Genomic DNA, 16,053 nt, shown 5'->3' on the forward strand with positions numbered 1-16,053 from the left:
TTCCCAGTTGAAGTCAACTTGAAGTCACCCAATTTTAAAGGCCGAAGCGCCATTACCACACAACATTTTGCTTGTGTTTGGCAGATTCAAGAATTAAGACGTAAAGAATATGTACACTAAAATAGCCCAAGTGGCCTTGTTGAGAGTTTGGATTTTCTTAGTCTATGAGATTTGTCAAGAAACATTGGTAAAGATTGAAAAATCTCTATATTTTTGTCAGCCTACAGTGGAATTCTTGTGCTGCATTTATATGCAGCCTGACATGACATACCAAATAAAGAATGTAAGAATTTTGACATTGTAGTCTTGCTCTCTTCTTATCCTGTTGAAAACCAAATAGCGAGCTCTTTGATACACCCCTAGCAGTGTGGTAAAGTGCTATATAAGAACCCAGCATTATTATTAAAGGAACATTACAGTTTTGGCTTTTGCTAACAAAACAGTTACTGGCAGTGTATGAGCGCTTTATGTAAACATAAATTGACAAACCTGTAGAAGTTTGAGATCGATCAGCAATCTGGGTCTGGAGAAAATAATGAAAAACTGATTACAAATTTTGCATTGCATCGATGCCAAAACAAAAATGAATAAAACGCTCACTGAGCGATAAACTCCAAAGCGCGAAATTATATTATATATTTCTCATCAAATATGACATTTCAGACATAAATATTTGAAGGGATGTTTTCTCTTATCATCATCATTAGACCGTGTAAGTTTTATGTAAATCTGTGATCTTCACGATTTTTGTTTCTTACCAATTCTGTAACATTCCTTTAAAAGAGACGGTGATCAAGAGAAATCTAAGGTGAGAATTTTTGATAATTATTTTATTTTCTGTAACCTAGATGTTTTGAGGGATACTTCCAAGAGGAACCTGATGTGGATTATTGCGCAGATATCGACGAATGCACTGTTTTGGGTCCGAAAGCACACCACTGTGACACAGAAGAGGGCGCTGTTTGTCACAATGTCGAGGGCAACTACACGTGTCTGTGTCCGCAGGGCTACATGACACACGATTGGAACAATTGCATAGGTAAAGATTTATTTGATTTGAAACGGTTTATGCAATAAAAGTTACATTTGCAGCCAAGTGACAAGACTTTAAAATAAGTTACAGGTCACAACTAGAAACAAATACTTTTTATCTTTATGACAGATGTCTATATCATGCAGGCTTGTGATTTATCTGGATTTTCACTGTTTTCTAAAAGAGGCAAATTAACTTGCAATCACAGAGATGAAAAGACTTGGCCATTGTTACAACCAGACCTGCACTTTATTTGAAATGATGAAGAGTCTATCAATTAACACCTACAATTTATCATGTTGCTATTCTATTGGCTTTATCTTCATATGTTAAGAGTGAACTTTTATCCATCGTTTCAGGAATTATTTATGTTCATTCATTCTCATCTCCATATATGATATTTGTTGTAAAATTTCACTCATCCATGGGTAAAGAGTGGTCATTTTTATTCACATAATCCTGTCTCTGTTACTTATTGTCTTTTCAGTGGTGTAACTAAAGGGGGGCACAAGTTGTAAACAAATAAATTCTTTTAAACTTCCTCATGTTTGTCATTCCTTTGTAGCGCTCAAGAGTATTGGAGACTTACCATCTGGTCTCTATTTTTTAATAAGATGGGATTGTTTTTTTTAATCAAACATCTGCTGTTTGCTGTCAAAGAAACCCAACACTGAGTGAGAAAAGAGTGTCTTCGATTTGCTAAATACTACATGGAGGCAATACCAAGTTATTGATCTGTATGTTTGCTTTTAGATGTGGACGAGTGCCTGAACGACTTAATGCACGAGTGTCAACAGGTGTGTGCTAACGTGGATGGAGGGTAAGAATGGAGGGAAAAATCTCCTTTCAAAAAAATATTCTTATGCAAGTCGCAAGTCGCAAGACACACAAGGCCTGAAGGCCACTTCACTCTAGGATTTGAAAACTTTAGTAGGATTTGAAATTATGCACGGTGGGAGTACAGTTAGGTGAGGTGTGGAACCATGTTTAAATCTCTTTTGAGTAGTGTTGGTTGAAAAGAACCGGTAGTTGTCAACCATCGGTTCTTTTCAGAAAGAAAGAAAAAGATTTACCCAAGGTGTTATTGCAAACCTTACCTGCATGTAACTGTATGATATTGGTATCTGAGACATGTGCCAGCCATCTTGATTTTCTTCCATTCAAATCAAACTGAGGCTAGGAGGCAGTTCGGTTCATTTTTGTTCACAGCGAATATTATTATTCAATGCTGGATACAGGGAACAGGACCAAGACGGTGGCAGCACAATAAATGTGTTTTTAGGGTAGCCTGGTTCTTCCCAGGGCAGAAACGCGAATATTGTGCCAATAAAAAATAAAAAATAATACTAATAATGTAATTGACAATTTTAACAAAAATTGTGAAGATAGAACAAAGAGAGTCAAACACAAGGGAAACAATGTAAGAGACTGATTTTGCCTCACCTTGGTACGTCCACCTGACAAAATATTCAGCAAAGCTTGTCTTCTTGTCTCCAGATTCCATTGTGAGTGCGACGCAGGATACAGTATGATAAATGAAACACATTGTGATGGTAAGTAAGGAGTCAAGTTTACTGGTAAAACTGTGCAAAATTTACAAACATCGTTTTTTTAGTCCTCTAATCCAATTCTAGCAAATTCAAACCCATACCTTGGAATTCAGGAGATTTTGCCACCCTGTGATCATTTCACAGGTTACTGGAGAAAATACACTTTCACTATTTAGTATTAACCCAGAGTTATTTTGCTTTGTAGTCACCCAGCTTTGTCAAAAAATCAGCTTTTTGGAAAAAGCTGAAAACTGTACTGAGACACATGAAAACAAAATTTAGGGTGCCCTACATGTATGTCTGAAGAATTGATAATTTTTAAATACACTTTTAATCATATCTTAACATCTTGAATAACTTACATCCTGAAACAGATACAAATCAAAAGAAACAAGAAGTTAGAGCCAGTTACTTATTGACACTTCACCAGTGCTAACAAGTAGTCTTAAAGATGTTACCAAGATTTGTACCTCGGTTCTGAAACTCCATCCAATTCTAGGTAAAAAGGATACAGATAAGTGTGGTTTTCCTTTGAGAATTGACACGTCAAATAACCCCCCTGTGGGTACACCACAGTAACGTTTTAAAATGTTCTGACGTACAGGTAGCATGTGTGACCATTCGGGGAGGGATATACTTCCTTTTGACTTATTCCTTGACGTCAATTAAGGTGATAGTGATGTACTTGACAGGTTCAGAAGTTGTCTGAAGTTGTCTTTGAGCCCCTGGATACAAACCAGTCATCTTGTCCACTATAAATTCCCCCCCCCCCCTCCTGCAAAGTCACCTCCTACCAAAGTCAATCCTTAGCAAAGTCACCCTTCCATATACTTGGGCAACTACAAAATGAACTAAAACCTGGAAATGTTATTCAAGGTTTTGTTTTTGGCATACCATTACTTCTCTTATCAAATGTTTTCTATCTAGTTCACCATTTAGTAAGGAACAGATTGTTTTGAATTTTAATGTCATTTGACCTTAAACATCAAGATATAGAAGAGTTTGTGGAACACCATCATGGTGTTACCGCAAACTCTTCTATATCTTATTTCCACCATGCAAAGTTTCAAATCCTACTTAAATATCAAGTTATTAAATTTGACTTGTTTTTGTGTTAATGTTATAAAGTAACTTGACTTTTCTGAAGGAGAAACTAACTTGACTATACTCTACACTTGACTCTGAATTGCACATGGGGGTGCCAGGAAAAAGAGTCAGCTGGGGCTACTGTGTTGGGGGTGCAACTTTCTAGCTGGCAACTATATGCAGAGGGCGACATTGCAGAGGGTGACTTTGCTTAGGGGGTGGGGGCGACTTTGTTGGGGGCACTTTGCTGGAGGAGACATGTCTAGCATCCCCCTGATAACAAACACTCAGTAACCTCCATGAACTTTGTTTTGTTTTTCCTGAGAATCTAGCTGTAAAGAGCTCAAATTGAAAATGTGTCTCAAGAGTTGATATGTGCGTAAACCATCCATGACCTCTGTTTTCCCTGAGACTTTAGCTGTAAAGAGCTAAGAAAATGTGTCTCATGGCTTGCTATGTGCGTAAAGTGCTAACATCTCACCTATCAGGCCCTGGTTTGATTTCTGGCTAAGGCCATTTGTGAATATGGAGTTGTGCCTGGGTTCTCTTCTATGCCAAGGGTTTTTCTCTGAGCCCTCCGGTTTTCCTCCCCTCTATAAAAATCGAAAGCTTTCCATATCTGGTTGTGCTCCGTGGTCTTACATGGGGCATGCCTGCTTCTCGAACACAAATCAAACCAGAGTTTAAGCCCACACTCTGCTGATCAAAAGCACAAGAGCTTTCCATACAACATGATCTACAGCATTTTGCAAAGAAAACCAAAATGTAACTTAATCGCACAATATTTCAAAATAAATTTAACCTTTCAAAAAAATTGTTTGTATCTTTCCAGATATTGATGAATGTACACAAGAGCTCTGTGACCACAATGATTTATGCGTCAACTCTCTTGGAAGCTTCACTTGTGACTGTCGACCCGGGTACTTCCTGATGTCTGATGGGGTTTCTTGCTCTGATGTCAATGAGTGCAACGACAACAATGGAAGATGCTCACAAATCTGCATCAATGACAAAGGAGGGTAAGTTGCAATTGTCTGGGAGGGTGTGATTATATTGGTGTCATGTGTAATTTTTTGTTTTATTTTGTTTTATTTTTGGCTTTCTTGTAATGATTGATTGATTGATTGATTTTATTTCCAAATATCACAATAAATAATCATAAAACATACAATAAAAAGAAACCAAGGGTGATAAGAGGAGGGCACCATGATGAAATGGATTAGTGGTGGTTGTGTCTATGCTGGTAGCATTTACCCCCTGGTTTTTTAGATGCAACCCTACCTTTTTTTGAAAGATTTTGCTCAAAGTTGTTTACGAGTTTTGACAAATATATTTATAGAATTTTAATTGAAATTTAATGTTATGTTTCATTTTTAAATTAGAAATAGGCCTACTTGATTTATTCAGTATTTTTTAGAAAATGTGAGTTAGGTGGTGTAATACATTTTGTCTCAAAAGTATTTCAGACTAAAATATTCAAAATATACTGGTTTCTCAATGTTCATTTATTTATTTTGTTTTTTCTTTGTTTTTATTAAGCTCTCACAGTTTTGGTATCATGACCTGATGTTATAGATATTACAAAATTAAGGCAAACAACCTTTAAAAGTTTGAGGTTTTTCCAACTTTTTATTCGTGTCCATTTCATTTTACTTACAACACATTTTGTGGTCCACATTTTTATTTATTTATTTATTTATTTTTTTGTTGAAAACAAAAGACTACACCCACAACAAAACACCACAACGATAAGAGGAAAGGACAACAATTTAAAATAGAAACCATAGAAATGGACTAAAAACCCTTAAAAAAACAAAATAAAATTGGCACAGAGTGCACAGGTGCACCTGCCAAATAGGATGTGATTAATAGGCCTAATCAGTATAAAAATAATAAAAAATAGTAAAAAACAGTAAACACCTGAATTAAAAAAATATAAAAAAAACCTGAAAGCTAGAAATGATGTTGCTATTAACATTAACAACAAATAATTATTATCACTAAATAATTACTGTAAAAACATAGTGAAATACAACACATATACCTTAACAGAGTATCACAAAAAGCTGTCAGATACCCACTGTTACTTCTTCCTATTTTGATAATCATACATTATTATTATTATAAAATTTCTCTAACATCGTTGCCTACCCAGCCATCGTTGCGAATGTGAGGAGGGTTTTGAGCTTCAACGTAACGGCCGGTCCTGTCGAGACATCAACGAGTGTGAGACAAGCTTTGCCTGCTGCAACCAGATGGAGAACTGTCTGAATCTTGAGGGAAGCTACACCTGTAGCTGTGACTCAGGCTATTACATGGGATCGGATAATTGCACCTGTCTCGGTAGGAGCCCCTTCGTTTTATCCGGATATCCGAAAAGAAGTTTTCAGGGTCTCTGCAGGCCTCAAAGAGCACGTATTAGGCCACAGAAGTCATTTCTTTGTCTTTGAACGTGGGTGCCCTAAATATATTATCATAGGTTTAATGGGAGACTCTTGGGGAAACTTGGTGGCAGCAGACTTACCAGGCATGGCCATTGTTCTCAGAATTGTGCATATGCTCAGAATTTAAAAAAAACAATGGAAATTTATCTGGTAAGTCTGGCACTAAGCGTTCCTAAGTTTCCATTTGAAGTACTCTTTGCAAATTGGGAATGGCCTTACCTCGTCATATTGATTAAAACAAACTTTCAGGCCTGCTATGAATTTGTTTTCATACAGTTTTCCATGTGGTTTATTACTTGATATTTGAAATAAAAAGTTTGGCTAGAGACCAGCCTATGTTCATATTTATAACCCCTCTTGGGCATAGGTTTAGATTTGGATTAGAAATATACATTTGTAGGGGTGTCTGAACATAGATGTGTACCTGTAATACTGCAATAAACTCAAGGTTGAAGTTCCATTTTACTCTGGTGTGTTTTTTTGTCTTCAATGTAGATATAAATGAGTGTGAGAGGGACAATGGAGGCTGTGGCCAGATCTGCACTAATTACCCGGGAGGTTTTAAGTAAGTCTGGTTCCGTCTTAATTTTTATATTTTAATAGATGCTGTTGTGTCAACTCTTCTGATCACAATTACATTCTGGGCCTTATTTGGTGTTAGGTTATGAACAACTTGTCCTTCTACATTGGCCGATTTTACCATCCAGTACATGAAATACACTATGTTAGATTTTAAAATTGTGCTTGCAAGTATGCTGATTTATTCTCTTGATTTTTTTTTTCTTAAAATTTGCTTTAAAGGCAGTGGACACGATTGGTAATTACTCAAAATATAGAATAAAACCGTTCTTGGTTATGAGTAAAACCTTTCTTGGTAAAACAGACTACTGACTATTGACTACTGGAAAGAAAATTTGGCTTGAAATTAGGCTGTATCAAAATTGGCGGCTGCGGCTACAACTTGCGAGGGACATCCTATACTTCAATGCATGATGACCTGGTAGACAGCTGTTTGCATAGCCAGAGCCATTAATTCTGACATAGCTTATTCCATGGATTAGGTTTCGAAATGGTATATTATTTGAAGAGGTTTCCTCAAGATGCATCACTTCCAGAGTATTTACCCATTGATTTTTCTTCTGTCGTCAGTTGTTCTTGCGAAGAGGGTTTTGAAACGCAACCTGATAACGACAAACTCTGCAATGACGTGGACGAATGCCAGCAGGTGATTATTTAGTGGTTTAATTAGAGTATTAAACGACCATCTGTGTTTCCTCTCACAATAAACTGGTTTGGAAGGACGTTTTCCCCAAAGCAGCCTCTGAAGTTTTTTTCTTTTTAATGATTTTTTGTGGCAGAGGGAATTGTTCAGCCTCGTTCATACTTCCTGCTAATGCGAATGCGTAGCAAACTTGACGTGATTTTGCTGTCACAACTATTCTTTTGCAGCGATATTCGCAAATGAGTTGAGCAGAGCTGAACTGCTGCAAATATTTGTTGCGAATTTTGTGGCGTCAACACTCGCTTCGCATTCGCATTCGCAGGAAGTTTGAGCCAAACTTTACTTGGGAGTTGAGTCAATTTCTGTAGGTCATTGGTACAAATCCCGCTAAAATAAATTTAGGTTATTTTACATTAGACAACTTTTTATTTTTCCCTAATTAAGCCCTTGGCTGCCAGCAAAAATATATTTTTACTGCTTATAATATAAAAACCACACTTGTTGTATTTTTTTTCAGGGCAATGGTGGGTGTGATCATGAGTGCACAAACTTAGATGGTGGTTACAACTGCTCGTGTGAAGCAAACTTCAAACTCGGTTTGGACAGGCATTCCTGCCAACGTAAGTAGCTGTCTGTAAATTTGTCAGCCGAGTCATTTTATTTATTTTTCGAGGTGGGGAGGGGGGATGGGGTAGAGAATTGTTTGAAAGTATTGCTGTGCCATGGCCAAGTAGTCTAGTGTTTTAGATTCAAGTTCTCATAGGATTGTGGGTTTTCAGTCTTGGCCAAGTTTCTTTAATGTGCTTAAACTCCTCATAAAGTAGCTAGGCACAAAAAAATTACCAGTATAAGGTTACCAACCAAAACACCTGCTCATTTCTGCTAAGCAGGTAATTAGGCCATGGTCATACTACTGTTGTAATTTACCCATAGTTAAATAGGACTAGAGGGCATACAAAACCAGCCTGACAAGAGCAATTTTTACCTTAATTTTGTATTTTATTTTAGAAATATGTAAGATTTTTTTGTTAACAAAATTGTTGCGACGCTGCTGCTAAAATAAAGGAGTCGAACTGCCTCTAGCTACTGGGAGAGGGAAGGGGGAATTTTGGTGGTCTAGTGGTAAAACATGTGCTCTAGAATGGCAAAGGTCCTAGGTTAGAATTCCACCAAAGTTATTATAAGCCTTTAGATTTCTTTGGATTTTTCTTTCACAGGACTCGGAAAACTACTTAGTATACAGTCATTCACAAACAATTGGTGCAATTTAAAACCAAATAATTTTTTTGTTATGCCACACTCTATTTTAAAATCTTTGAAAAAAACAAATTTGTAATAATATGTCAGTTTGTACTATTCCAGAATAGAATAACTTGAAACCCATCTTACGCTTTTGTTGTAAAAAAAAAAAGAAAATCATAAAATGTATGTGAGATTTTAATTTTGTACTTTGTTCAAATAATTTTCCTTATTGTTGTTATTAGTATTATTATTAGTAGTATCTTTTCATCTCTGAATTTATTGCAATTAAAATTGATCACTTGTAATCGACCAGTAAAATATCGACCAGTAATCTGTTTACAAATAAACGTCAGCATATAGACATCAATGCAGGGCGTCCTTGGTCGTGTTTCCTGGACACTGTTTTAATTGTCAGTACACTCTTTGTTTAAAGCAATCACACAACATCGGTAAACAGTATTGTCCAAAGGCCAACACTTTCTGTACACAACTTATATATAAAATAACAAACCTGTGAAAATTTAGGCTCAATCGGTTATTGGAGTCGGGAGAAAAAACTGGAAAACCCACCCTTGTTTCTGCACGTTTCGCTGTGTCATGACATGTGTTTTAAATAAATCCGTTATTCTCGATATCGAGAACTGATATTGTTTTAATGTTTTCTCAAAAAGTAAAGCATTTCATGGAATGATATTTCAAGGGAAGTCTTTCACCGTTACCTTCTGTAAACCCTGTAAGTTATTTGTAAATCTGTGAAATTTTATATTTTGTTCGGTTCAAAAAGTGTACAATTGCTTTAAATACTTATCATAGGATTATCCTTGAGTAAATGTTGTTGTTGTTGTTGTCGTTGACAGATTGTCCGACATGTGAAAACTTTGAGGAGATGCAGTCGATGATAGATGGGTTACGGTCCACACTAGACACCATGCAGGATGCCATTTTAGATGTCAAAGCTCAAAACACACAACTCTGGGAAAGAGTGAGTATCAATCAATCAATCAATCAATCAATCAATCAATACACGAAGGCTATTAAGGTGTTGGGGTCTCCAAAAGGCTGCAGTCTGCCATAATCAGGCCTTGAACTTACACTCCTGCTAATCAGAAACACCACTGGTGTTCATTTTTTGTATGGATTCCAATTTGTAAAGCGCTATGATCTTGCCTCTTTCGGAATAGCGCTATATAAGCATATATATTATTGTTATTATCAAAGGATATCTCCAACAACATTTTTGTCTTTTTGTTCTTTTCTCGGTTTCTTTAGGTTCGAGTACTTGAAGCCAAGCAGAACGAAAACACCCTTCCATTTGATGGTGTCAATAAACTTCAAGACCCAAATAAAGACCCACCCAGAGCTTTACCCCGCCACAGCCTTTTTCCTGTACACTGAAGAAAACTTCCAGAAATCTTCGAAAACAAAAGTGACCTCAAAATCTTCTGAAGAGTCACTTTCCGAATGATAATCACGCATCTGTTAAAAAGCAGTAACCAAAAGATTGTATATAAAATGCAGGTTATAATTTGGTGCATAATGTTTAACTAACTACAGTGGGACCTTCTAAAAGTAACATTGTTTTTTCGGGTTTGTTAATGGTAAATTTCATAACAACCGAATTGTGGTAAGTGGTGCAGCTTTAAAAATTTCAAATTAATTTTTTCCCCAGGTGCTGTCATTTGTAGGGTGAATTAAGAAGTATTTACTATGAAAGGATTTGAGCATATAGATTTTGACTAAGTTACTTGTACTTTCTAAGAACTACTGAGCCCCCATATGCCCAATGGCTGGTATTCTCAAGTGTTCAACACCTTATAGAAACTGATGACTAAATGTCACAAGTGGAAAATTGGGGGTTATCATGTAAGGTTTTGGGTAGCAAAATGTGTAAATCTCTTTGAAGTAGTTAGTATTGGTTCTGAAAAGAACCGATGGTTGACAACAAGTGGGTTTGCACCTTTTGTTGCACATACAAGGCAAAAACCAACATCCTGCAATCATTGTTCCGTAACACACTTATTGCATTACTATAAATTAATATAATGATACAAGTGTTGTATACTACCTTTTAGTATGACATTCTGTTATTTTCCTAACTAAATGTTGTTCAAACATGCCAAATTGGTTAATTATATGGGTTTCTAAAAAGCTAAGCATCTGCATACAAAGTTAAAAATTTCTTTCAACGTATTACATAACAACTAAAAACTTTATTGTGATTTTCATGAAACAAACATTTCCTTTCGTTAATTTGTGACATGAGGATGAGCCTGCATGTAAACATAAGCATACTTTGTTTTTGTTTTCATAGAGGTTTCATTATGCACAGTCTTGTTTCTAGGGGTGTTTGTGAAATCGTTCTTGAAATTGTCCTACAAAATGTTTATCACAGCCCGTCACTTACAAATTATACACTTTTCAGGCCACAATCAATCTTGTTTTTACTTTTACAAAATAATGTTACATATATAGTTTTGACTACCAAAAATATTTAATTATAAAAAGTGTCTATACAATCACCTGATGAATTTAAGAAGAGTATTTCTTTGTAAATAGTGTAAATTGAGCTGTTGTTTTGTAGTTGGTTGTAGAAAAGGAACACCTATGGTTAGGTTGAGTTTGTCAGAGATAATTCATTTTACAAAAACTATTAATTATTATTATTAAAAATAATAAACAAAAAACTTGTTTTATTAGTACACAACTTTCAGAATAAAATTATCAGGATATTTTTTAATGTGATTTAATGTGAAGCATAACTGCAAAGCTTATATTGGATCCATTGAGAAAGCTACAATTAGAGATTGTTATGAAAGGGTTATACTGTTGCATTTTCGCACTGTTGTCACCTTTTACCTCAAAATGAATACAGTGGAAGGGCCGTTATTTATTATAAGAAAGACAATTATATTTCGACATGACACAATACTAAAATATGATTCGAAAATGACTACAATCTTAGTTGCTGTATTATTTAAATGATAATGGAAATTTAATTTTGTTTTTAACTATTAAAGGCATTGGACACTCCTGGTAACTCAAAATAATTTTAAGCAGAAAACCTTGCTTGTTAACGAGTAATGGGGAGAGGTTGATAGTTAAAGGCAGTGGACACTATTGGTAATTACTCAAAATAATTATCATCATAAAACCTTTCTTGATTACGAGTAATGGGGAGAGGTTGATAATATAAAACATTGTGAGAGACAGCTCCCTCTGAAGTGACGTAGTTTTCGAGAAAGAAGTAATTTTCCACGAATTGGATTTCGAGACCTCAAGTTTAGAACTTGTTTTCGAGAAAGAAGTAATTTTGCACGAATTTGATTTCGAGACCTCAGATTTAGATTTTGAGGTCTCGAAATTAAGCATCTGAAAGCATAAAACTTCGTGTAACAAGGGTGTTTTTATTTCATTCATATCTCGCAACTTCAACGACCAATATTGAGCTCAAATTTTCACAGGTTTGTTATTTTATGAATATGTTGAGATACACCAAGTGGGAAGACTGTTCTTTGACAATTACCAATAGTGTGTCCAGTGTAACTTGTAAATAAATAAGTTTTGAAACTGCTTGTCACAAACGGAGCCCAGCAAGCCAATGGATGACCAACCTTTATTAGGGAATTAGGGCCTTCATTTCACCCTTTCTTTTATTTTATTAATTGCTAAGCTAAATTGAAAAGCTGTGGTTTGATATCTTGATTAGGATTTAGCGAAATTAATTTGTAAAATATGTAAAGCAATAACTTCAGTCATTCAAGGTAAAAACATATCCCATTGTAACCAAATGGCTGAATTGGTTGATTAAAAAGGAACCAACACATCATTCAAATCCATCATTTATTTGAAAATTATATTTAAACGTGAAAGTGAAATCCATCATTTATTTTTATGACTTATAAATGTCATAGTTGAGATAAAGTCATAGTTAGTTATTTTCATCTCAAATATGTTCTTCGTGTAACCCCTAACCAAGAGTTGCTTTTAGCCTTGTTTGGTGTGAAAGTGCATTAATTACAAACAAATGGAAAAAGAAGTCACCTTCTCAGCAAGGTGTTTTATTTCTGTTCATATTTGCCTCTTTATGTTAATCTCTTGAAGAATTGCAAGGATATCTTGGTGCTTTTTGTCATAATTTCGAAACAAATAATTGTTATGGTAAAATCAGATTGTAAATGATCAGTATTACTTTTTGCTAATGAAGAGAGTTGACATTGTTGAACTTGTCTTATATTTTAACTGTTTCTGTTTATTGTTTAGGGGGTGGGGGAGCCTGTGTTAAAATCTCGAGGAATACTTAACACTGATAACTGAATCAGACATGTTTTTTTCTGGTTTTCTTTCAAATCAGTATTGGACGCCTTGGAGTTACTGTATATACAATTTGTTAATTAAATCACCTTTAGGTGGGTTGATAGTAAACTTTTCTCCCGTTTTGTTTTTTTGTGTGTTTGATTATTTCCTTTAACTTTCACTGGGAAATTATAGGTTGACATAATGGTATGGTCATAGATTAGTAAATACTCAAAACATTAGCATGATTAGTAGTCATACAAACTTGCTTGGTATTAAGCACTGCATTCCGTTGCTAGATGAGTAGTATACATTATTTTTAAAAGAAATCCATTTTGAAGACAGTGGACACTATTGGTAATTGTCAAAGACCAGTCTTCTCACTTGGTTTATCTCATTATATACATAAAATAACAAACCTGTGAAAATTTGAGCTCAATCGGTCGTCGAAGTTGCGAGATAATAATGAAAGAAAAAATACCCTTGTCACACGAAGTTGTGTGTGTTTAGATGGTTGTTTTCACGACCTCAAGCTCTAAATCTGAGGTCTCGAAATCAAACTCATGGAAAATTACTTCTGTCTCGAAAACTATGGCACTTCAGAGGGAGCCGTTTCTCACAATGTTTTATACAATCAACCTCTCCCCATTACTCATTACCAAGAAAGGTTTAATGCTAATTATTATTTTGGGTAATTACCAATAGTGTCCACTGACTTCAAAAGACGAAGCAGCGCCCTCACTGAGGTCATAAAGGAAGACCTGCCATTGGCTGAACTTTGTGCGCTCAGACTGGGCCTCTACTATCTTCATCCGCAATGGTAAAGACTGGTACTTGCTTTTTAGAACCAATGATTTCATTGTACGATCATTTCATTTGACAAACGGGAAGTTACGTATAAGCATTCTGTGTGTTGATTGGTCCAAAGTGACGTTTTAGCGGCTGCACTGCGGTCGTCTGCTCATGAATATAGGTGAAAGATTAAGATGGACAGGGATTGACCTAGGCTAAAGGCCACACTCTGGCGTTTTTCCCGAGCCTCGAAGTGTCACATATAAAGATGTTCAAGCTAGGCACACGCGTGAATGTTTCTGCCGTACGTTTGACCTCAACGAAAGCGGTCAACTCGAGGGGTCTATTTTGATACGCACCCAATGTATTTAGCCCTATAGGACTCATCCACTGTGCTAGCTGTACAAGAATATAATACGAAAATGTAAGTCCGCCAGGGCTACCAATATAACGTGAGTCGAGCATGTTTTTCTACGATGTAGGCCTACACACTAAAAATTTACCGGACAGCAACTTAGCCATTATAGGGTTTTTATTTTGTGTTCTGTTTTGTATTTTTTTTTATAATGGGAGAGTGATTTAATTATAAAGTGTTGTCTGGGTAAAAATGCTGCACGTGTGTGTAATATAAATTGAAGTGGCCTAGTAATGATCGATCATCTCAAAGCAATATCAGGTCTAATGGTTAATTATACACAGCTGTTGCCAAGAACCTGCAATATGTCATTTCATAGATTTTGTTTTATTTGTAGTCAAAGCCTCAACTTATTACCCTCAGTATCCCTAAATGTAATTAATTTGTGCTTGAAAATTCAATAGGCCTAGTCTTCGTGCAGGATAACCGCTTCCACGTACCACATACACTTATATTATATTATATGAGATAAAAAATAATTTGTGCAATCATGTAGGCCTTCACGCAATCAATACCAACGGTGTGGACTTCTTTTGGGCTCATGGCTTAATTATTAGATTTTTTTTTATATAAACCTTTGCCAATACAGCGGATCGATTTGCCCGTGCGAAGAAAGACTCCAAAACCACTGCATCTTCGTCATCTGTTATCATCAAACAAAATCACTGTTTACATTGTGGATTTTCATTATGTATAGCAACAGAAGAGTGGTATAAAGAAGCCTTAGATTCAATCTTTTGCCGATATATATAAAAGAGGACGACCAGATTTGAGAACAGTTGACTGAGCAGGTTCCAGACACCTAGCATACGACGAAACTACCGGCAATTTATCTGCCTTCAACAATTATTTAAGCCTATCCTGTGGCACGTCTGCTAGCACAAGCCCTTGCAAGACACTTTCTGTGCTTCCATAAATCTCAAACACACGAGAGAAATCCAAAGGGCAATAGCCACCTACTCTTAGCACCGGCATTTTGACAGCGGTCCGGAAGACGCGATGCATCAATGCAAGCTAGGTCTACCTGTTGCCTGTGTTGTCATGGTTCTACTCCAACTTGTGACGTCGGAGTCGTCTTTGTTTGGACGCTTGCGTAGAGATAACGAAGTAAACGAGGGTGGTAAGTTGTGAATCTTACTTTTTTGTTTGTCATTTCATTACTAAAACAATACAAAGTCGTTTATCTAACAGTTGGTAAGTCATTGCGCATGCGTCACTCACACGGTTGCGCTTCTGCGGCACATCCAAAGTTTCCGCTCAGCCTTCTTCTTGCTCCAGAACAGGGGTTTTTTCAAATGCATTTCTTATCACAACTTTTAGTTTGTTAATTTTTTTTTTTTAATAGCTGTACATTATCTCGCCCTACCTGTTATACTTACACATTTCCCTTGCCCCACTGCACGTGCGCACTAACGCGCGCATGCGTGTACTAGACCTACAGGCCTTTTCGGAACCGGCGGCTTCGGCTTTGGATTCAGCTTCAGGCTCCGTCTTCTCGTCTGAAACCCTCGGCGCGTATATACGAAAAGCTCGCGCAACTGCCAAAACACTCCGCAGGGCCAAGCTATCCTGGGCCGAACTCAAAGCCAAAATCCAGTCGTTTCGAAAAGGATCATAGTGTAGATCTCTGTGGCGTTTGCCTAATAGTGTCTGTGCGTATGCGTGAATGCAGTTATCATTATTTCATATCATTATTTCACTACTTAACGCAGATTTTATTGCATAAACAAAGTTAAAATTCTTTTTCTTCTTTTTTTTCCATACCATTTAGGGATGAAACATGATGGCATGTGTCCCGACCCGGGCAACAGATACGCGAGTTTAACATGCCCGGATGGTTGTCGAATTGAACTTGCTGATTACGACTGTGGGATTTATGAAAAATGCTGCCCTACCCTTTGTAGCGACTCAAGCTTCGCGTGCATGGAAACAGAAACAAATGGAGACTTTGCTTCGATGGGGTTCCGTTGAAACTT

General features: G+C 36.4%; 2 protein-coding genes across 2 annotated transcripts in view; both read left to right on the forward strand.

Annotated features, from left to right (window-relative positions):
* Positions 1-11,637, forward strand: part of LOC117306873 (fibrillin-2-like) — a 66,588-nt gene extending 54,951 nt beyond the window's left edge. The window contains exons 14-23 of the mRNA XM_033791434.1: positions 849-1,039; positions 1,787-1,853; positions 2,531-2,586; positions 4,502-4,688; positions 5,825-6,012; positions 6,609-6,678; positions 7,263-7,338; positions 7,853-7,955; positions 9,435-9,559; positions 9,847-11,637. Coding sequence (XP_033647325.1) covers positions 849-1,039; positions 1,787-1,853; positions 2,531-2,586; positions 4,502-4,688; positions 5,825-6,012; positions 6,609-6,678; positions 7,263-7,338; positions 7,853-7,955; positions 9,435-9,559; positions 9,847-9,972 — 1,189 coding nt within the window. The 3' untranslated portion in view covers positions 9,973-11,637. The remainder of the gene's footprint in view (positions 1-848; positions 1,040-1,786; positions 1,854-2,530; positions 2,587-4,501; positions 4,689-5,824; positions 6,013-6,608; positions 6,679-7,262; positions 7,339-7,852; positions 7,956-9,434; positions 9,560-9,846) is intronic.
* A 3,242-nt stretch (positions 11,638-14,879) lies between these two features.
* On the forward strand, positions 14,880-16,053 carry LOC117303883. Its single transcript, XM_033788319.1, has 2 exons — positions 14,880-15,197; positions 15,849-16,053. Exons 1-2 carry the CDS (start codon positions 15,077-15,079, stop codon positions 16,046-16,048), a joined length of 321 nt encoding a protein of 106 aa, XP_033644210.1. The 5' UTR covers positions 14,880-15,076; the 3' UTR covers positions 16,049-16,053.

The sequence above is a fragment of the Asterias rubens genome, chromosome 2 (genome assembly GCF_902459465.1).
Source record: "Asterias rubens chromosome 2, eAstRub1.3, whole genome shotgun sequence".
Taxonomy (NCBI): domain Eukaryota; kingdom Metazoa; phylum Echinodermata; class Asteroidea; order Forcipulatida; family Asteriidae; genus Asterias; species Asterias rubens.